General features: G+C 38.4%; 1 protein-coding gene across 2 annotated transcripts in view; it reads right to left on the bottom strand.

Moving 5' to 3' along the window:
- The window catches only part of LOC100524940 (cytochrome P450 2J2), a 30,443-nt gene extending 17,996 nt beyond the window's left edge, over positions 1-12,447 (bottom strand). For both annotated transcript variants that reach the window (XM_003127961.6, XM_013996310.2), the window contains exons 1-2: positions 12,113-12,447; positions 2,741-2,903 (exon numbers count right to left, since the gene is read on the bottom strand). In XM_003127961.6, coding sequence (XP_003128009.5) covers positions 2,741-2,903; positions 12,113-12,433 — 484 coding nt within the window. In that variant the 5' untranslated portion in view covers positions 12,434-12,447. The remainder of the gene's footprint in view (positions 1-2,740; positions 2,904-12,112) is intronic.

Raw genomic sequence — 23,247 nt, 5'->3', positions numbered from 1 at the left:
GAAAGTCAATAATGCCACAGCGATATGCATCTGATGGAAGGAAGAGGGACATTAAGGTACTTGCAAACTATTCAGAGAAATAACTGCAAAGCAATGGATATAATGGCTAGCACTTACCAATTGCTTGCAATGCTGGCACTTCAATATTTTTATGTATTATGTAATTTAATACTCAAAGAAACTCTCTGTGGTAGATAGAATCATTACTGCCAACACCCCTTAAATTTTGTTGATGAGAAAAATGAGGAACAAAGGATGAAAGTAAGGTCTCCAAAGTCACAAACTTAGTAAGCAGCTGAACTGGCATTCAAATTCAGGCCTGCCTGACACCAAAATCCATGTTTTGATGACTTGCCATCAAAGTCTATTTAAGTATTTGTTATATTACATACTAAGAATACACTTATGGGTTAGACAAAGTCCATACTCCTAAAGAAGCAAGGCTTAAACCCAACCTGGTCTTAAAAGATAAGTAAATAAATGAATCACTCGAACAAATGAGGAGGTGTGACCAGACTATGAAGAAAGTACAAGACAGGCAAAGGTGGAAAAAAAAAAAAAACTCATCTTAGTGTGTTCAATAGACCATCATTTATTTCATAACACAGGTGATGTCACACTCCTTTCCGGTCTCCACTTTCAGAACACTCTTCAACCCCTTCTAATATCTGGCCTTGGCCTCCACCACCTTAATGAAATGGTCTTTTCTGCTGTCCAATCCTGGATCCTTTTCCACCTTATCTTGATATGTTGGCAGCATGAGACACTTCTTTCTTGAAATACTCTTTTCCATGGTGCTCAGGGCACCACACTCTGCAGATTTTCCTCCTGATTCTCCGACCACAGAACTTATCAAATCTCTTGTAATCCATCTACTTCCATCAAATTCTGAAATGAAGGGATTCTTCAAGAGTAGTTATGAAGACTCTTCCCCTCTTACTCTAGCTTTCATTTCTAGGAAATCATTTCAACTCCTAAAATTGTAAATGACATCTACTGAGAGTGAACATCTATTTCTTCCCCTCGTCTATAGACGTATGTACAAGCTCCTGCTTGACTCTGTGGATTTAAAGGCATTTCAAACTCAGTATATCCATGACTAAATTCACTATTTGTTTCATACAGCTTCCCCACCCCAGCCAGCCATCACCTTGTCCTTCTCTCCTATTCCTTCTGTCCTTTACCCATTGGGTGTCCACCTTAAATCCATGTATCTTTATGGCCACTATCCTGGTCTAAATCACAGTACTGTCACTTCTTGCCACCTCCATAGTCCAAGACACCGCCTTCTCTAACCTAAAGTGCTTCCATGGTCTCTTGTTCTCTTTATTCCATTTTTGATATTGCAGCCTAGATAAGACTTTGAAATGTATGATGTAAGTATGATGATTCCTTTCTCTACTTAAACCATTCAAGAGCTTCCAATGTTGTTAGGGTAAAAAGTAATATCCTTAACAAGAACTTGCATGAACTATCCCTGGCCAAACTCTGCCATGATCTCCATTGAGTTATCTCCATTTAATCCTTATGTTTGCCACACTAGTCACAGCCACCTTTCAATTCTTTTTTTTTTTTTTAGGGCTACACTCACGGCATATAGAGGTTCCCAGGCTAGGGGTCCAATCAGAGCAGTAGCTGCTGGCCTATACCACAACCACAGCAACGCCAGATCCAAGTTGCATCTGCGACTTACACCACAGCTCATGGCGATACTGGATCCTTAACCTGCTGAGTGAGGCCAGAGATCAAACCTGCAACCTCATGGTTCCTAGTCAGATTTGTTCCCGCTGAGCCACAATGGGAACTCTTTCACCTTTCAATTCACTGCCCTTCTTTCCATCTCAGAGACTCTTTATATTCTATTCCCTCTGCCAGATTGCTTCCTCACTTTATTAAATTGTTACCTACTACTTAGGCTTTTCCGGAGTCTCAGGAGTGATTAGATGCCCCTAATAAGGGCACCCTGCTCTTTTCTTCTTAACACTAAGGCATAGAATTATTATCATGATTGATGCTGTCTTTCAGAACAGAAGTTACACAAAGACAAGGATATCATTTGCTCTCTTCACTATGTTATCACTCATGCTTAGCACCAGGCTTCACATGGCAGATAATGATCAGAGTAAATGGACATAGAACTAATGGAGAAAATATTTCAAAGCAGAATTGAGAAGCACCTTAAAAAACAGTGCTTTGGTAGAAGAATGGAATTGAATTTTCATTTCTATTTTCAAATATGTAAGTATATTTAATGATCATTTTAAGTATTTATGCCAAACAGGTGTAACAAAGCCTGGACGCTTGAGACACCTAGTAGAGCAGAGCCTTAATAGCAAAGATATTAAGAAGGGGTTATATAATCAGGAGGAGGAAGGAGATGAACATCCGTTTTCCTAGGGGAAGAGATTTGAAAGGGAAGCAAAAAGACAGAAGAATGCATGGCCTCATCCTCTGCTTAAAAAACACACCCCATCACTGAGTGATGTGGATATTACTTATCAAATATCCAGAGTGAGATCAGGCAGGTGACAAATCCCTGACATTAGTGCTGACCCTGCCAGGTCCCTGAGGGGGTGCCTTCAAGGGGGAAATGCTGGGCACTCAGTTCCCTTTAGGGGCAGGGGTTTAATGATGGCCCTGGTCCCAGGGAGTACTGGACAACTGCAGTCACACCGGCAGCTTTCACAGACCACAGGTTATCACACACACACACACATCTTCTGTTAGTCCTGAGACTTACCTTTGTCCTTAAAGACACGTTGTTGGATAGGGACTATGGGGCGGTTTGAAAAGTTTTTGTCCTGATGGACAAAGGCTTCTTTGATGAAAGGCAATCCAGTTATGACAACAGAAGACAATGCACCAAAATCCAGGCTAAAAACATTCCCATATTTCTTCACAAACTGAAAAACAGTAAAACAGTTACAGGTGAATATGCATGTATTTGTGTGTCCAGAATGGAGGGTGTGTAGCTGAGGGGGAGTTTGTACTGACAGAGAATATATATGTGTGTGTGTGTGTGTGTGTGTGTGTGTGTGTGTGTGTGTACATACTTTGGTCTGATGGGACTATTTCTACCTGTTTCCATATCTCCTCCTCTCAACTAGACTTGGGATGAATCCACTACAGGACACAGACACCTCTGATAAACAGTCATTCATACACACAGCTTGGACAGGAGTCAATGGGCAGCATTCAGTGTCTTCCCTGATCTGTTTATTCAAAAGAGGAATCTAAGCAGACCTTCCTCTTCCTCCAATCTGCAGGGCTGTGTCTTGCTGCCGGCTGTGGTGTCAAACAGAATTGCTCCTTTTCTCCAGTGTCTGTGCCCCCTCCTCCTCAACTGCCATGTACTTTGCTCCCCCATGTCCCCTCAAGTGTCACCCTATCAGCACAATTACCATTGATTTAGTCTCATGCCACTACCCTCCTCCCACATTAAAGACTAAGCGATCCTCTCATGGTCCTTTTGGCCTAGAGTCTTCCATCAGTGTTGGCTCATCTCTAGCATAGTATGTCCTGCCTTATATAGGGCAGAGCTATGGTTCCAACTCAAGTCAGTCAGCCTCTACAGTACATGTCTTTGCTTCTAATAAATGACACCAATGGCTCTGCATAAATCAAGTTTTTTTAAAAAATTTCATTGTGCCAAATGGCTGGATGAACTTCTAAGACTTCACCAAAGGATTTCTTGACTAATTTAAAATATACAATAACGATGCTTTTGGAAGGTCTGAACATCTCAGGTTAGTTTAAATGACTCCTAACTGGCAGGGTACACAACTCAGCATCAGCTTGTCCTTGGAAAGAAGTGAGCACGCCATTAGCATTTACGGAAATGAACTTCTGCACAGTTCCATCTCTGCCAGCCCTCTGCCCATGTATATTTCTAGTCCACGTGAAGTGGATAAACATTTTTATATGATCAATTGTGTGAACATGAGTAGGTCACATGACCTCCTGCAGCACCGGTACCAACAATGGTGATGCCTACCACTTCTTAAATGCTCTGTGCCAGTCACTGTCCCAACTGATTACATGGAGGTAAATGGATGACCCGCAATCATCTCAGAAGACTTTATGAGGCAGAGAATACTCTCAATGCAGGACAACAAACAAGACTTTTAAAAAGAGATAGTGTAAGGGAACAAAAGAGGTTTACATAAGGTGTTCAGGAGGTTTCAAGAGGCTTAAAATCAGAAATGAAAGTAGAAAAATACAGAAAAAAGATTAGCATAGGAGCAATAAAAGGTAAACAAAGGTAGGAGAGAGGAGACAATATGAAGGATAAAAATGATAGTTGTAGGGTTAAGCACTTGGAGCAAAATATGTTGAGAAAAAAATTAAAAATGGGCAGTTAGCAAGACATGAGATTGAACCAAGAAATATAAAGTTGAGGGAGACTGTAATCTAAGTTCTTAAACTCATAAACAATAGAACAGACACCAAATGAAGGAAAGGAGAAAAGGCAGAAGGACCATTTCTTACCCCACTAGCAATTGGTTAGAGGGTCTGTTCTTCCGAATATTCACCAGCACTGAGCAATGTATGTGTGTGTGTGTGTGTGTGTGTGTGTGTGTGTGTGCGCGCGCAGAGCCGGGTCAGGCACAAGGAGGGATAAGATTCTCACTTTCTCACTCACTAAATTGTATATTAAAATATTGTCTCTATGTGTTTGTAATATATTATAGTTAAAAAGTATTTCTATCCACTAAAGCACATAAAAGACACCTAAGAACTTATGGAATGAAGGTTCATAACAGAGGTTCTCACCCTTTTTTTGAGTCATCAAATCATTTAAAAATCTTGTCTCTGTCATGAATCTGGTCTCCAGGAAAACCCTCTGCCATGGATACAATTATGCTAACATGCAGTTTCAGGGATTCACCAGGGCCCTGGAGCCCATGAACTCCTGTTAAGAATCCTGGTCTCACAAGTAGGTAGGTTTGAGATTATACTAGGTTTCTGAGAAGAGTCTGTGGAAACCAAATTCTGATTCAATCTAATAGGTTTTTATGAAATGCTGGACTTCCCAGGCACCCTCTGACATTGTTAAGTTATATGTGGGGGCCATACACAGATCAATATGCATGGTCTTTTCCTAAAGTGTCAAAAGTCTCTTAGGAGAGGTTGACTACAGAAAAAAACTAACATAGCAAGGATGATATATGTTATAATTTTGGAGCAAGGGGTATGAAGCTATTTAAAGAAGAGATTTATTTCCACATTAGATATGGGAGAAAAATTCTATGAGGAGATGGTATTCAAGCCAATCCTAAATGAAGGTCAAGGTGTCAGCAAAGGACATGTATTATGAAAGCAAAGACTGTAGGCTGTGTGAAGAGCATGTATGAATGCAAAGACAGGAAAATATGAGCTTTTAGGAACAAGTGGGCTCTCCTGTCTGACTGGACTGTAGGTTCATTAAAGAGCACTAACCCTGGGGTAGGTCAAGGTCAGGTGCTGGGGGGTACAGATCCTTAAGTGTAATAAGCTTGAAATATATGGTGCAAACAGATAGGTAATCGGTTCTTATTACCATTCTGTACACTAAATGATTTGATGGGTGAAACATAGGAAGCATATAACGGTATCAGAGGCTAGGACAGGCTCCTGGAAAGAAATACCTCTCATTTGAATAGAGAGCTGGGCTGGCAAGGTAATGTGAGCTAGATCAAGGATGCACTGATGTCAAGTGCAGTATTTTGGATCTTCTTTTGCTTGCAATTATAAATCTGAATAGAAGAGGTAAGGTATATGAGTGCTTAAGAACTTAGACTTTGTAGCCATACAAATCTATTTGAATCTAGCTCCTGCTTGTTACTTACTATGTTAATTTTTAGTCAAGGTATTTATTTACCTTCCCTGTATCTCAGCTTCCAAATCTACAAAGTGGGGTATATTACCAGTTCCCTTCATTGAGACTATGGTGCTAAGTATCCATAATACTAAAAGTAGTAATAAAAGTGTTTACTTTTATTGATATATTTGGGAGTGTATTTTAGAAAAAGGACTCTGGTAAGATATGGACAAATGAATGGGGGTGGGAAAGTGGCCAAGAGTGGACTGATGGAGCCCATGCAGCTGTCAGGTCAGACAAGTGATGCCTGGTGTACAACCAACGACTGGTTTCCCTTGAGTTTGTTACTCCAAACTTTTGAAGAAAGGGGGAGAATAGCACATATAGAAATAAGCATCAACTAATGTGCCAGGCACCCTGGCAGTAAACTCATATTCATGAACTTATTTGATTCTTATAGCAAACCTATAATGTCTTCCCTCCTTTCAGAAAAAGAGGGAGAGAGATTTAGCCCAGCTTGTGGGCATAAAGTAGGGCTCTTTCTAACTATCTCTGCATGTTTCATCCTGCAATGAAAGCATGAAGCTATTGCCTCTCTCTTCTTCTGGGCGACAGAGCTCCCTACAGACCAGCTGGCCACATGATTCCCAATTAGAAATCATATTTCACAGCTTTTCCAGGTGTAGCTAAAAGGATGTGAGTAGTGGTGATTTGTACACCTCCTGGGTCAGTCTTTAAAGGAATGTTGTTTCTCACCACCTCCCACTTCCCCCTTTTCACACATGGCAGTGTCGCAGGACCAGAGCAACGACATAGGATAAAGTGGAATTTGGGGGTAACTTTCTGGTACAACTTAGCCTTGTTATTCTGGACATCTTACCTATATCTTAACTGACTTGTAAAAGAGAAATAACTTTCAATCTTTTTTATATCACTATATGCTGGGGTTTTTGTGTTATAAGCAACACAATGCTTATCCTCACTAATCTATTTATCCACTTTATCCACCATTTCCCCATCTTAGTCCAACAAAATTTTGTGTTCATTATATAAATGCTCCTATAATAAGCCAAGGAGCTATGGTAGAGGAAGGTTAGAAAATGAGGGGAAACATGAGAAGGGTTCCCACCATCCCATACAGACAGATCAGTTTCCTCATTGCCCTCTCACTGTGTTTTAGATCATGCCATTTTCCTACATTTAAAAACCTCCTCCTTGGGGGAAAAAATGTAATTGTAATGTATACATGTAAGGATAACCTGACCCCCTTGATGTACAGTGGGAAAATAAAAAAAATTATAAAAAAAAATAAAAAAATAAAAACCTCCTGTCCTTGTCCATGACTTTCTCTTCTGTGGAAGGGTTCATTTGTGCCGTACATTAGGTTCCAGATATAAGTGATATCATATGGTATTTGTCTTTCTTACAATTAAAAAAAATAAACAAAACAATTAAAAAAAATTCAGTGGCATTCCAGTACAAAAATAAATAAATAGTTAAAAAAAAAAAAAAAAAAAAGCTCTGTCCCCTTTACTCCATGGAGCCACAGGCCTACCATTCCTCTCAGGTTCTGCCCAATTTATCTCAACATTCTACAGAGGTTATCCTCAGGGTTTCCCATCCCAGTGATCCCACCTAATGTCAAAGGTTACCAAAGGTTATACCACACATTTCATCACACTGTCTTGTACTGTGCCTGCCACATAAATGTCTGTTGAGAAATGAACCCCTGAATAAATCAATTATGCTCTGACTACATCATGAAAAATCAGGGCATGTAAGTAGAAACTAAAGTGTGGGAGTCAAATGGTGCTGGATTAAAATCCTAGTTTGGATATTTTCCCTTCTGAATAACTTTAACAAATCACTTGACAGTTTTCAATCAGTTTCCTCAGTGTTAAAATGGAAACATTTAACTTATGTGTTTATTGTGAAGATTAAATGAAAACGTATGTATAAATCCAGATACAGGACCTAGCATTTAGTTGGTACCTAACGCCTCTAAATTGTTGGAATGTAAATTTCATTATAACTAAATCACACCATTTAACTCCCTTTGTTTCGCAACCAAAAATATTTAAATGCAAACCTATATAAAATAAAATCTAGCAGCTCCGGGTGAAAAATCTTGAGGCCGGGGATAAGACCCTACCACATTTCATCCTGGGCCAATTTTATGCATTAGGCAAATGATTTAGCTTCTCTAGTCATTCCTCTCTTCGTTGTAAAACAAAAGTACGATCAAACCCCTTATTCCAGAGAAAAGTGAGTAAAAACATCCCATTTTACTCTTCCTACTAGTCATGATACTAAGTGGCACAGACAACAAGAATTCCAATAAAATCCCGCTTTCTCTAGCCAAAGGACTAGAAAAAGAGAGGCCTACCAGGAAAAAAACCTTTCAGTCCTTCTACCTTCCTGTTCTGGAGGCCAATCCATGAAAAAAACTGTGACTCTTCCCCACCTTAATGGGTGCCTACAGCACTGGAGAGCATGCGTGGACACCTGTCTTCACCTGACCTCTGCAACTGCACGGTGGTCTCCCTCCTCTGTTGACTCTGAGAGCTGAAGGGTGACTATCACCCTTGAATACAAGAGACCCTTGGGGATGTCAGTGGACAAAATTCTGATTTCTACCCCTCTTTAGAAATAAGAGGTTACCCCTTCCTCATGGAGCATATATAGGTAGAAAGGAGACTTCCGTCTTTCCTGCAGTGAGGAAGAGGCTATGCTATTCGGAGTGGCCCTGGTCTTTTGTCCCGATTCTCATTCTCTCCAGCCTGCACTGATGGGAATGTGGGGTGGAGTCCTATGAGGATGGACAGCACATAAGTCAGGTAGACCAGAACAGAACTGCAGAAGATTTATAACCCGAATTGATATTCGAACCACAATGACAAAACTAAGCATTCTGAAAATAAGCATGTTGATTATTTCCTAAAATGGAAAATTTATACAGATTACAAAGTCATCCAAAAAATACACAAAATGTCCACAGTATAGTCCAAAAGTACTTACATTGCCAGGAACCAGAAAATCTCAACCCAAATGAGTTAAAACAAATACTGAGAGGACAGACATATTGGAATAATAGAATAAAGATTTTAAAGCTTCACAAATAGGAAATGTTTTAATGTTTCAAGAAACAAACACACTCAAACATTTGAGAATTAGAAAATCTTAAAGTAAAAGAAAGTATACATATGAAAAAAAGAGAAATTTTAGAACTGAAAAATACAATAATGTAAAAAAATCCTCCATAGAACATCTCCATGGCAGAGTGGTTATGACGAAAGAATCAGAGAAATCGAAGACAGGACTGGGAAGTATCCAAACAGAGCAACCCAGAGCAAGTAGGCTGAGTAAAGAACAAAAACTGAGCCTCAGGTTCCTATGTTAGAATAACAAAACACTTAGGCCATCAGTGCCCAAGAGTACCAGAAGGAAAAATAAATGTGGACTTGAAAAAATATTTAAAGAGACAATGGCTGAAAAATTCTATTTGCTAACAGAAAAAGTTACATATCAAAGAAGTTGTGAGTGAACCCAGAAAATCCAAATAATTCAACACTAAGACTTCTCAGAATCAAACCACTGAAACCTAAAGACAAAGAAAATTTCTTTAAAGCATGCAGAAGAAAAGAACTCATTATTTATGGGGAACTTCAATTCAAATTATAGCATATTTCTCATCAGAAACTAAGGAGGCCAGAAAGAAGTATTGCAACACTTTACAGTGTTCAATAAAAGAAACTGTTAACCTAGAATTCTATATCTAGTGACAATACACTTCAGAAATGAAGGTGATATAAACCCATTCTTTTATTTTATTTTTTATTTTTGTCTTTTTAGGCTGTACCCATGGCATATGGAGGTTCCCAGGCTAGGGGTCAAATCAGACCTATAGCTGCTGGCCTATATCAGAGACATGGAAACATGGGATCCCAGCCACGTCTGTGACCTATACCACAGCTCATGGCAGCACTGTATCTTTAACCCACTGAGTGAGGCCAGGGATTGAACCTGCGTCCTCATGGATGCCAGTCAGGTTCATTAACCACTGAGCCATGATGGGAACTCCTAATACATTCCTAAATGAAGAAGAGCTAAGAGAATTTTTGACAGCAGACCAGATCTGAAAGAATGGCTGAAGAAAGTTCTTTAGTAATTGCAACTGAAAGGGCACATAAAGGAGTAAATATAGCAGACTATTCTTTTCCTTTGAATTTTAAAATCATGTAAAGAAAAATTATAATACTGTCTGCAGTTCTCAATGTATGTAGAAATAAAATTCAAGAAACTTACAAAGTAAGGAAGGTAGGGACCTAAACAGTACTAAGTTTTAACAGTCACAGTGGTAAAACTACTGCTATAAGCTGTGTATATGTATTACTACTGCAGTAAGCTATGTATGCATAGCATGTAATCTATACAGCAAGCACTGAAAATACAATCCAAAGAAATGTACTCAAAATAGCATAGATACACTGAAATGAAACTCTGAAACAATGTTCAAGTAACCCATAGAAAGACAGAAAATGAGAAACAAAGGGATATAAAAAAGTGAAAAATAGAAAATTAATAGTAAAATGGTAGACTTAAGTGTTAACATATCAATAATTATAGTAAACATAAATGATAAAAATTCACCAATGAAAAGAGAGAAATTGGCAGAATTTAAAAAAAAGACCCAATTATATGCTATCTACAAGAAACTCATTTCAAACGTAACCATATAAGTAAGTTAAAGTCAAAGAATAGAGAAGCATACAGTCTGCCAATACGAATCAAAAGACAGCTGGCATATAATATAATATATCAGATAAAGTATAATTCAGGTAAAGAACATCATCAGAGATAAAGACACACATCGTTAATAATTAGAGCCAATTTACCAAGATGACGTACTAATTTGAATGTGTATGTACCAAATAAAAGAGCTGCCAAATACTTAAAGGGGCACTAACAGAACTGACTAGAGACATAGACAAAATGTTTATTATTGTTGGAGACTTCAATATGCCTCTTTCAGTAATTGTTTAGGATACAGAAGACCTAAACAAGACAATTATCTAGTAAGATCTCACTGACATACAGTATAGAACCCTCCACAAACAGCATCCCCATCTTCTCAAGTATGTATGGGGCGGTACCTTGGTCATAAAACCAACCTTTAAATATTTTTTTTAAAATTGAAATTATACAAAGTACATCCTCTTACTACAATCAACTCAATCTGGAAATCATTATCAGAAAGTGAGGAGGAAAATCTCCCAATGCTCGGAAATTAAAGAACACCTATTTTAGACAACAGTAGAGATTTCAGAGCCAGCTTTAAAATTCTATAGACTAATCTTGTCACTGAGTGGTATCAATTGGGTGTTTCTCCTAGAATGTGAAAAATCCTTCTCCAACTTGAGTTTATATCATGGACTTTTTTTCAAAGTGTTCCAGGCATTTTTAGGGAAAGGGGAACTACGATTTGTTGAGCACGCACTATAAGCTATATTAATATCGAAGGTTCAGTGTTTTACTTAATCTTCACAACAACCTATCCCCGTGTAGTCTGTTAACTAGGTAGGTACCTGTGCTGAGAAGCAGGGAAGCAGCTGAAGGGTCCTGAGAAAGCCTTGGATGTTGGAAGGAATTTTACGGAGCGCAGAGTGGCCACAGTGAGGAAGCCCTGATGGGAGATGATTATAAAGAAGTAAAAAGAGGCTACAAGAAGGGTTCCAAGTGGTTCCCTACCCAGTATGAACTTTGGGAAGAAGCAGGAAGCACTAAGAAAGTCGAAGCAGAGGAATGACATTGAAAAATGACCACTTTAGTGAGAGTGGATTGCAGCGCAAGGAGGCCGAAGGTCAGGGGCTCAGTCCTTGTGGTGATGGGAGCAATTCAGCTGAAAAGTCGTTGTAATTTAGGTATAAATAACACCATTTTATACTTGGGAAATGGAGCCTCCGAGAAGGAAAGTTAAAAACAATTCTTATTTCTGCCCAAGAACAGTATTAAAAAGACAAATTAATCATAAATGGAATATACCAATAACATGTAATAAGACACAATTAAATGACTTAAAGAACATATCGCCTCTGGCACACTTAAGTAGTAAACAGTTAACAATATTTCACCCCTAAAAAGGGCAGATGGAATCATGCCAGTTGACAGTAAGGAGAGCCAGGCTCAAAGCCTGGTGTACCTGGATTTCTGCTTTAGCGTCAGAGCTTCCATCCTCCCGCCCTCGGTACCCGGAACGGCCCTTGTCTTTAAGTCGGGGTCAGGACATGGCCAGGCACCTTCTCCCGTTCCTACCCGCTGAAGTGACAGGTGTCCCTTGTCTAAGTCCAGATGGAAGAGGTTGCCTATGAAGGGAAGCCGCGGGGGCCCAGGCGGGTAGTTCTTTGGGCGCCGCTTTTTGAGGAAATCAGCAAAGAAGAGAAAGGCGACGGCGCCCAGCAGGATAGTGCTGGGACGGAGCGCCGTCCAGAGAGCCTCAGCCAGGGAGCCCAAGGCCAGCGGCATGGCTGCTAGCCTCCAGCTCTTCGGAGATCTGAGGCCCAGGTGGTCCAGTCCGGTCTGGGGCCTCGGCCTCCAGCTCCCAGCCCCGCCCACCTTTCCAGCACCTCCCCCCATGCCCAGCTCACGCCGCCTCTGCCCCCCTCCCTCTTTGCGCCCCATGCCCCGCCCTGCCCTTTTCAGGCCTCCAGCTCTCAGCTCCGCCTTTCCTCTTCCTGGTGGTTGCTTCCCCGCCTCACCCCTGAACCCTTCTCGCACTTTTTGCCCTTTCAACCTCCACTGGCCCCTCCCTTGCCTTGCTCGGGTCCCTGCCACAACCCTGACAGCCTGTCGCCTCCTGGCTCTTCCCCAAGCCCTGTCCCCAGCACCTCCCTGCAACCAACCCTTCTCCTCCAGGCCCTCTCTTTTCCCTCGCACCCCACCCAACTTGCCTTCTGCTCCCCGGGAGAACATGCTTGGATCTTGGAAAAGACCTGCCAAGAAGTGTTTTTATTTGCTATTTAGAGAGCCTTACGTTCTCTGAAACCACTGGGACTCTAAGGTTTATGGTTACCTTGCATCTCAGCACCGCAGACACCTGAGCTTTGTGTTTTTCAGTCATCCTCTCACCTAAGGATTGAACCAGGCCTGGTGAACAACCAGGACAACAGCAGCACCTGACATTTCTTGGGCACTTACTATGTGCCAGGCACCACTGCCTCCTCTTTATACAAATTGTTTCATATGATAAATTTATGCAAAGCCATTCTTGTTCCATCTAGCAGTTAAGGAAAGGTATAAATTTTCTCCAACAAAATGTGAAGGGATTTGTTGCTAGTAGACCTGACTTACAAGAAATGTTAAAGTTATTTAGAAAGAAGGAAAAAGATATAGATCAGAAATGCAGATATAAATAAGGAAAGAAGGAACAGTAGAGAAAAAAAATTAAAGAAATATTTTATTTTCCCTAGTTGATCTGATAGATAACAATTTGTTAAAAAAATAGGGATTTGTATTCACTGATTATAGATAAGTGATATGAATGTTGGAAGGGGCAGACTGAGGGAATTAAGAAAGTTATAAGTTACTTGTACTGCAGTGAAGCAGTTTAGTGCTGTTTTAAAGTGGATTTGAATCATTTGGAAATGTATGTTTTGAACTTTAAGGCAACCATTTAAGTTATAAAAAGAATTAGAATTGATATGCTAAGAGAGAAAGTGAAAATGAAATTGTATAAATACCCAATTGAAACCAGAGGAGACAGAAAAAGAGTGAAAGACAAAAAAAGAAAAAAAAAATCAAGAGGAATGAATAGAAAACAGTAACGAATATGGTAGATATTCTTTTGTATCAATATCCACTTTAAACATTAATGGTTTAAACAGACTAATAAAAAGACAGTCTGCCAGAGTGAATTAAAAAACCAAAACTCCTTGCAGATTGTCTGTGGCTAACATATAGAAACAAAACTGATTTTTGTATGTTGATTTTGTATCCTTCAACTTTACCAAATTCATTTATTTGCTCTAATGAGCTTTTTATGTATGTGTGGAATCTTTAGGGTTTTCTACATATAAGATAATGTCATCCACAAAAAGTTTTAGCTCAGCACCAAAAAGAACAAAATACTTAGAAGTAAATTCAACCAAGAAGGCAAAACTTTTACATCGATAACTGTAAAATATTGTTGAACAAAGTTAAAGAATACACAAATAAATGTACAGTTATTCCACATTCATGAACTGAAAGTATTATTTGTGTCCATGTAAGTCAGTGCAATTCGTAGCAAAATCCTAAGACATTTTTTACAGAAATAGAAAATATAATCTTAAAATTCATATGGCCTCACAAAGGACCCTGAATAGCCAAAACAACCTTGAGAAAGAAGAGCAAAGCTGGAGGCTTCACACTTTCTTCCGTGTGTTGTCTAAATTTTTGATACTTTAGAGAAGTGGAATCATTTAACATTTGTCCTTCTGTGGCTGGCTTTTATCACTTAGTTTAAGGTCCTCAATGCTCCTGTATGTTGTACCATATGACAGGGATTTCCTTCTTATTTGTGGCTTAAGAATATTTCATTGTATATATATATGGTCCACATTGTATATATATATGGTCCACATTTTCCTTGTCCATTCATCCATTATGGACATTTCGTTTGTTTCCACCTTTTGGCTAGTATAAATAATGCTGCAATGAACATGGAAATGAAAATTTCTTTTCAAGACTTTTTTTTAAGGCCACACCTGAGACATATGGAAGTTCCCAGGCTAGGGGCTGAATCAGAGCAGCAGCTGCCAGGCTACACCACTGCAGCTTATGGCAATGCCAGATCCTTAACCCACTGAGTGAGTCTAGGGATTGATCCCACCTCAGGGACACTCTGTTGGGTTCTTAACCCACTGAGAAACAGCAAGAACTCCTCTCTTCAAGATTCTGATTTCAGTTCTTTTGGATAAATACCCAGTAGTGGGATTGCTGGATCTTATGGTAGTTCTATTCCAGTTTTTTGAAGAACCTTCACACAGTTTTCCATAGGGGCTGCCCTGTTTTACATTCCCACCAACAGTGTACAAAGTGTTTCAATTTCTCCACGCTGTTGGTTGCCAGGGGTCGGAGAAAGGAGAAAATGGGAAAACTTCTGTTCATGGGTAGAGAGTTCCAGTCATGCAAGATGGAAAATTTCTAGAGATCTTTGTACCAAACTGTGTTTAGAATTAACACTATACTCTACAGTTAAAAACTACATAAAGCAGGTAGTTTTCATGTTATTTGTTGTGTTTTTTCAACCACATACACAAAAAAAGATCCAACTATATGGTATCTATGAGAGACCCACTAAATATTAAGACCTAGATATCTTGAAATTAAAGGGATGGAGGAAGGAATTCCATGCTAACACCAATTAAAAAGAAGCTGGGGAGTTCCCGTCGTGGCGCAGTGGTTAACGAATCCGACTAGGAGCCATGGGGTTGTGGGTTCAGTCCCTGCCCTTGCTCAGTGGGTTAACGATCCGGCGTTGCCGTGAGCTGTGGTGTAGGTTGCAGACGCGGCTCGGATCCCGCGTTGCTGTGGCTCTGGTGTAGGCCAGTGGCTACAGCTCCAATTCCACCCCTAGCCTGGGAACCTCCATATGCCGTGAGAGCGGCCCAAAGAAATAGCAAAAAAAAAAAAAAAAAAAAAAAAAAAAGCTGGAGTAGTTATGTTAATTGTTGACATCAGACCAAGGACTAGTTCCTTCAAAGACACAATGTGTGGTATATATATGCAATGGAATACTCAGCCATAAAAAGGGAACAAATAATGCCATTTGCAGTAACATGTGTGCAACTAGAGATTCTCATACTAAGACAAGTAAGTCAGAAAAAAAGACAAATACCATATGCAATCACTAATATATGGAATCTAAAATATGGCACACATGAACCTCTCTACAAAACAGAAGCAGACTCAGACATGGAGAACAGACTCGTGGTTGCCAAGGCGGGTGGGATGGATGGAGAGTTTGGGGTTAGTCGATGTAAACTTACATTTAGAATGGATAAGCAATGAGGTCCCACTGTATAGCACATGGAAATATATCCAATCACTTGTGATAGGACATGACAGAAGATAATATGAGGGAAAATATATGTATGACTGGGTCAATTTGTTGTACAGCAGAAATTGACAATAGTGTAAATCAACTATAATAAAAATTTTTTAAAAACCCCAAATTTGTGGATGCAGTGAAATCAAGTCTTTCAGGAAAATTTATAGCATTAAATGCATATATTAGAAAAGAAGAAAGTTCTAAAATAAACAGTGTAAGCTTATATCTCAGGAAACTACAAAAATAAAAAGATTAAATTCAAAGAAACGACAAGGACATAAATAATAAAAGTTAGAGCAGCAATCAATGAAATTGAAAATAGGAAAACAATAGACAAAAGTAATAAAACCAAAATCTGTTTTTTTGAAAAGGTAAAAAGAAGCTGGTAAATGTCTGACCAAGTTAACTAAGGAAAAAAGAGATAAATGTAAATTACTATCATAAATGAACAAGGGGTAATCACCTCTCATCTCACAGACATTAAAATATAATAAAGGAATCCCACTCTTGGGCATCTATCCAGACAAAGCTCTACTTAAAAGAGACACATGCACCTGCATGTTCATTGCAGCCCTATTCACAATAGCCAGGACATGGAAACAATCCAAATGTCCATCGACAGATGATTGGATTCAGAAGAGGTGGTATATATACACAATGGAATACTACTCAGCCATAAAAAAGGATGACATCATGCCATTTGCAGCAACATGGATGGAACTAGAGAATCTCATACTGAGTGAAATGAGCCAGAAAGACAAAGACAAATACCATATGATATCACTTATAACTGGAATCTAATATCCAGCACAAATGAACATCTCCTCAGAAAAGAAAATCATGGACTTGGAGAAGAGACTTGTGGTTGCCTGATGGGAGGGGGAGGGAGTGGGAGGGATCGGGAGCTTGGGCTTATCAGACACAACCTAGAATAGATTTATAAGGAGATCCTGCTGAATAGCATTGAGAACTATGTCTAGATACTCATGTCGCAACAGAAGAAAGGGTGGGGGAAAAAACTGTAACTGCAATGTATACATCTAAGGATGACCTGACCCCCTTGCTGTACAGTGGGAAAATAATAAAAAAAATATAATAAAGGAATATTATGATCAACTCTATGCCCACACATTTGTTAACTAGATGAAATGGACTAGTTCCTTCAAAGACACAATCTTTAAAAACTCACACAAGGAAAAACTATTATCTCAATAAGCCTGAATCTATTAAAGAAATTGAATCAATAATAAATAACCTTGCAAAAGAGAAAGCACCAGATCCAGAAGCTTTCTCTTCTGGTAGATGTATTGTACCAAACTTTCAAGGAATAAATTATAGAAATTCTCTACAATCATTCCCAAAAAATGGAAGCATGGGAAATATTTCCTTATTCATTCATCCCATGAGGCCGGTATATTACTAATAACAAACCAAAAACCAAAGACATTAGAAGAAAGGAAAAGAATATCTCTTATGAACAGAGATGCAAAAATCTTTAACAAAGTATTAGTAAAGAAAATCCAGAGGTACATAAAAAGAATTGTACACCATAACCATGTGGAATTTATTCTAGATACACAATGTTGATTCTATAATAATTCGTGTAACTCCATATCAACAGGCTAAAGATGAAAAGAAAAATCATGATTCTATCAATAGATTCAGAAAAAGCGTTTAACAAATTTCAACGTGCATTCATGATTAAAAACTTGCAACATACGAGGAATAGAAGAGAACTTTCTTAACTTCATAAAGAATATCTACAAAATCTTATACATCACAGTGTAGTTAATGGTGAGAAACTAGATGTTTTCTCCATCAGTTCAGAAAGAATGCACAGATGTTCTCTTTCACCACTTATTTAACACTGTACCAGATGCCCTGGCTATGCAGTTGAACAAGCAAAAGAAACAAAAAGTATACAGAGTAAAAAGAAAGAAAATATCTGTCTATATAGAGACTCACTAAGAACTAAAAAAAATGTCTCTGGGAACAAGTAAGCAATTATAGCGAGCTTACAGAATAAAATTTAAATTGTATTACGAAAGTACTAAATAAAAAAGGATTAATGCACAAAAGTTAATTTCTTTCCTAAGTACCAGCAATGAACAATTGGAATTTGAATTTAAGAACTCAATAGCTTCCATTAGCACCAAAACAGAAATAAGAACAAACAAAGCTAGTATTTAATTGCATATATAATAAAATATGTATATGAAAACAAAACTGTGATGAAAGGAAATATAAAATAAAATATAAATAAATGGAGAGATATTCTATGGTTCATAAGTAGGATATCAGTTTTTCCCAAATATATATTCAAATGAAATACATAAATATATGTATTTAAATAAATAAATATATATTTAGGAGATCCTAAACAAAAGACCAGTAGATTATTTTGTAGATACTGACAAAGTGATTCTAAAGGTTATGGAAAGACAAGAGAGCTTTAGGATGTACAACACAATGAATCAACTGTAATGTAAAATGTATACTTTAGTTAATGATAATAACATACCTGGAGTTTCTGTTGTGGCTGTGCAGGTTAGGTATCCTACCTTGCCTCTGTGAGGATGTGGGTTCAATCCCTGGGTGCACTCAGTGGGTTAAGGACCCAGTGTTGCTGCAAGCTGTAGCATGGGCCTGCAGCTGCAGCTATGATTCGACCCCTAGCCTGGACCTTCCATGTGCTGTAGATGCTGCTGTAAAAATAATAATAATAGTAATAATAATAATAATAATAATAATACATGTGATTAGGAATGCAGCATTCGAAGTGCTTTAAGATTTTCCAACCCTGAGAGTCTATGACACATAGGTCCTTCAGACAAAACAGAGTTAAGTGTATAGAGATGGACTCATGTTACATACCATTTAAAAATTTCTTTCTTTTTGCAAATAAGGAGTGACAACCATTTCATTAAAGATCTAGCTATTCAATGCTACATGAGGCCCTTAATTTCCCCCAAAACTTTGTAATAAATTTAAGTTCAATTTTTAAAAAAAATTCCAGAAAAAACATATTTTTCTATAGAAAAGGCACAATTAAAATGTACCTCTTATGAGAGTACCCTTGTGGAGCAGTGGGTTAAGGATATGTGTTGCAACTGCAGCTGCTCTGGTCACTACTGTGGTGGAGGCTGGAGTCCTGGCCAGGGAACTTCTAGTAGACACCTTTTTTCCTAGCATTATGGAATAAAGGTTTTAAACTATATACTGAAGTATATCATAACCCAGACAAGTCCACACATCATAAATACATAGTTCAATGAATTTTAAAATTTTTATTTTCATTTATTTTATTTTATTTTTATTTTTGTCTTTTTTCTTTTTAGGGCCACACCCACGGCATATGGAGGTTCCCAGGCTAGGGGTCGAATCAGAGTTGCAGCTGCCAGCCTACACTACAGCCACAGCAATACCAGATCCGAGACAAGTCTGCAACCTACACCACAGCTTGTGGCAAAGCTGGAACCTTAACCCACTGAGTGAGGCCAGGGATCGAACCTGCATCCTCATGGATAATAGGTTCGTTTGCCACTGAGCCATAACGGGAACTCTGAATTTGCATGAATTTAGCACATCCTTTATATGCTAAATTTGTTCTGTACTATTGCGCATAGAACAGAAACTAGAATATTACTGGCAATCTGCCTTGTGCTTCTTTCTAGACATTATTCCTCATCCAATGGTAAGGTCTATCCTGATTTTAAAAACTCTATATTGTCTAATAAATGCTGTTGAATAAAACTGAAATCTTCCTGCCCTCGCTCAGGTATGAGAATTTCAGGAAGGATTTAGTTGGTTTTAGATATAGTTTTCATTGGTTTTACTTTGGAGCATTTTACTGTCCTCATCATCTCTAGTGTCTTCCCCCTTGTCAACTCACATAATTTCTTCAGAACCTGGTTGTTTAACTTGGCTTCTTCACTTCTCACTTGGAGAACGTGGGCTAAAGTCTGAGAATGTTAAATATCTAACATTTAGAAACTTGTCAACTCCAATCTTGGGAATGGAATCAAAGAAATCAGATAAAAAAAAGAAATGAGGCATTTAAATTACAAAGAAAGAAGTAAAATAATCTTCCTTTGCAGATTAAAGAATCACATATTTAAAAATCACTAATGGCTCAACTAACAAATAAAAAAAAAAATGTTAGGCCTAATAAACAAAGTCAGAAAATTTACAGGATGGAAACTGACATGCAAAAATCAGCTTTTCTATACTCTAACAATGAACTCTCCAAAAAGGAAATTAAGAAAACAATCTCATTTAAAACAGCAACAAAAAGAATAAAAATACTTAGGAGTAAACAGTCAAAAATGTGAAAGAACTGTACACTGTAAACTATAAAACATAAGGAAATTAAGGAAGACATAGCTAGTTGGAAAGACATTCCCTGTTCAAGGATTGGAAGAATTAATATTGTAAAAATGTCTATACCCCCCCAAAGTCATCTACAGGTTCAATGTAATTCCTATCAAAGTCCAATGGCATTCTTTACAAAAATTAAAAAAAAATTCTAAAATATTTATGGAAGTACAAAAGGCCCTGAATAGCCAGAGGAATCTTGAGCAGGAAGAGCAAAACTGGAGGCATCACACTTCCTGCTTTCGACCATTATTACAAATTACTATTACATTTGATTACTATTTCATTTTATAGTAATCAAAACAGATTTATAGACCAATGGATGGAACAGAGAACTCAGAAATAAATCCACACATTATGGTCACCTGATCTTCAACCAAATACTCAAGAACACACAATGGGTAGGACAGTCTCTTCAATAAATGATTTTGGGGAAAGTGGATATCCACATGCAGAAGAATGAAACTGAACCCTTACCTCACAGAATAAACAAAAATCAACTCACAATGTATTAAAGACTTAAAAGTTACACTCAAAACCGAAGAAAATACTAGAAGAAAATATAGGAGAAAATGTTATTGACATTTGCCTCAATAACAATTTTTTGGTCATGGCAACACAAGCAGAGGCAAAAAGGCAAAAGTAGCCAAGTGGGACTATATCAAACCAAAAAATTTTGCACAGCAAAGGAAACAATCAACAGAGTGAAAAAGTAACCTATGGAAGGAGAGAAAATATTTGCAAAGCATATACATATATAATAAGGGGTTAACATCTAGAATATCTAAGGAACTCATAAAACTCAATCTCAGAAAAATAAATAACCCAATCAAAATTGCAGAGGACTTGCTTGAATAGACATTTCTCAAAAGAAGAAATACACAAGACCAACAGTTACACGAACTGATGCTCATCATTATTATTAGGGAAATGCAAATCAAAACCACACTTCACACCTGTTAGAATGGTTATTACCAAAATGACAAAAGGCAAGTGTTGGCAAGGATGTAGAGGAAAGGGAACCTTGTACACAGTGGTAGGGAAGTACTTTAGTACAGCCATTATGAAGGAGGGAGTTTCCTCAAAAAATTAAAATGGAACTACCATATGATCTAGTAATCCTACTTCTGGATATTTATCCAAAAATGGAAATTAATATCTCAAAGAGATATCTGCTCTGCCATGTCCACTGCAGCATTATTCACAAAAGCCCAGTCACCCTGGAAACATAAGTGACTGTCAAGAGGTGAATGAATAAAGAAAATATAAAAAAAGTATATATGGGTGTTCCTGTTGTGGCATAGCAGAAAGGAATCTGACTAGGAACCATGAGGTTGTGGGTTTGATCCCTGGCCTTTCTCAGTGGGTTAAGGATCTGGTGTTGCCATGAGTTATGGTGTAGGTTGCAGATGTGGCTTGGATCTGGCATTGCCGTGGCTGTGGCAAACGCTGGCAGCTGTAACTCCAATTAGACCCCTAGCCTAGGAGCCTCCATATGCTGCAGGTGTGGGCCTAAAAAGCAAATATGCATACACACACACATATATATATTTACATAAATGTATATACATATACATAATCACTTTATACACACACATATACACAAATAAAGGTAAATATAGAGGTGATGGATAAGGTATGTAGTTTGACTGTGGTTCACTTTCCTAAACTTATTAAAAATATCAAAAATGTTTCAAAGTCTTAAATAGAAAAATGAAGACAATGAATTTTTTAAATAATTTTGTTAGAAATATCTCATTTGAAGTGTTTGCTTAGTAATTCCAATTTCCGGGCTTTTTCAAGGACAGTTTCTTCTGATTGCTTTTTACCCTGGATGTTTGCCATAGTTTCCTCTTCTTTATATCATTCATAATATTTTTTGAAAATTTGACATTTTAATTTTTTTTTAATTTGACAATATGGAAACTCTGGACATCTAGAACTACCCAGGTTCTGTTAATGTTACTGTCACTGTTTTTGTTGCTTCTTGCTTAGTGACTTTCTTGGGTGAATTCTGTAAAATTTCTGTTTTTCATAACGTGCACCTGCTGAATGCTCTGCTGTTAGCATTGTGTTCAGCTTATGTGCACAGGGGTTTCCTCAAATGCCCTAAACCAAAGGGTCTCTCAGGGCTCTGCAGTGTGAGATGGGTTCAGCACTCATGCAGGTAGTTCACATGCTGTCTTAGCTTTAATTTCTGCTTGCACAGAGCCTCGAGATCTGACAGAGATGAGATTAGTGCTTCCTGGATCCCTCATGGGCATGTACAGAGCCCTTGCAGGTGCCAAGCCTTCTAGATTCCCAGGAATATGGCCGGGCTTGTTGAATGGGCAATGGATGAAAGGCTTGCTACACAGTGGCAGAGGTTTCTGATGATGCTGCAGCATTCATCTAGCTACTCTGTCCTAGTCACTAGGCTGCTCACCCCCCACCCCCACCCCAAATAGTATGTTCAAAAACATTTGGTGAACCTCTACTATGAAGCAAAACCATTAGGTACTGAGCCTAATGAGCAGGGCACTCTGAAAAGCTCAATGTAATTGGGTGATCACATGGAAACAGCAAATGGAACTTTGGGATAAAATTCTCAGAAAATAGAGCCATAGATCAACTACGTGGCTGAGAGAGTCCAGAAAACATCATTGAAGATTTGGCACATAAGCAGGGTCTGCCAGGTATAATTAAATATTTCTTACAGAAAAACATATCATATGAAGACATGAAGATGATAAAGGATCTGGTCTGAAGGAATGGATAGGAATTCAGCAGTTTGGCAGGAAAAGTATTAAGGGATGGATTGCAGAGTTGAGCAGGTTTCAGATCACAAAAATTACCCTGTAGGAGTTCTAGCACTGGTGAAAGCAGTCAGATCTGGGTGTCTCTAGAGGGCTGCCAAAAAAACCCCCCAAGCCCCCCAAAACTACCATGTGCCCAGCTAAGGAGAGGTCACAGACGTGGCTGTGCATGGCCACCTCCAGGGGGCACT

The sequence above is a fragment of the Sus scrofa genome, chromosome 6 (genome assembly GCF_000003025.6).
Source record: "Sus scrofa isolate TJ Tabasco breed Duroc chromosome 6, Sscrofa11.1, whole genome shotgun sequence".
Classification (NCBI taxonomy): Eukaryota; Metazoa; Chordata; class Mammalia; order Artiodactyla; family Suidae; genus Sus; species Sus scrofa.
Note: the sequence above shows the minus strand (reverse complement) of the source record. Positions and strands in the feature narration are given on the sequence as shown.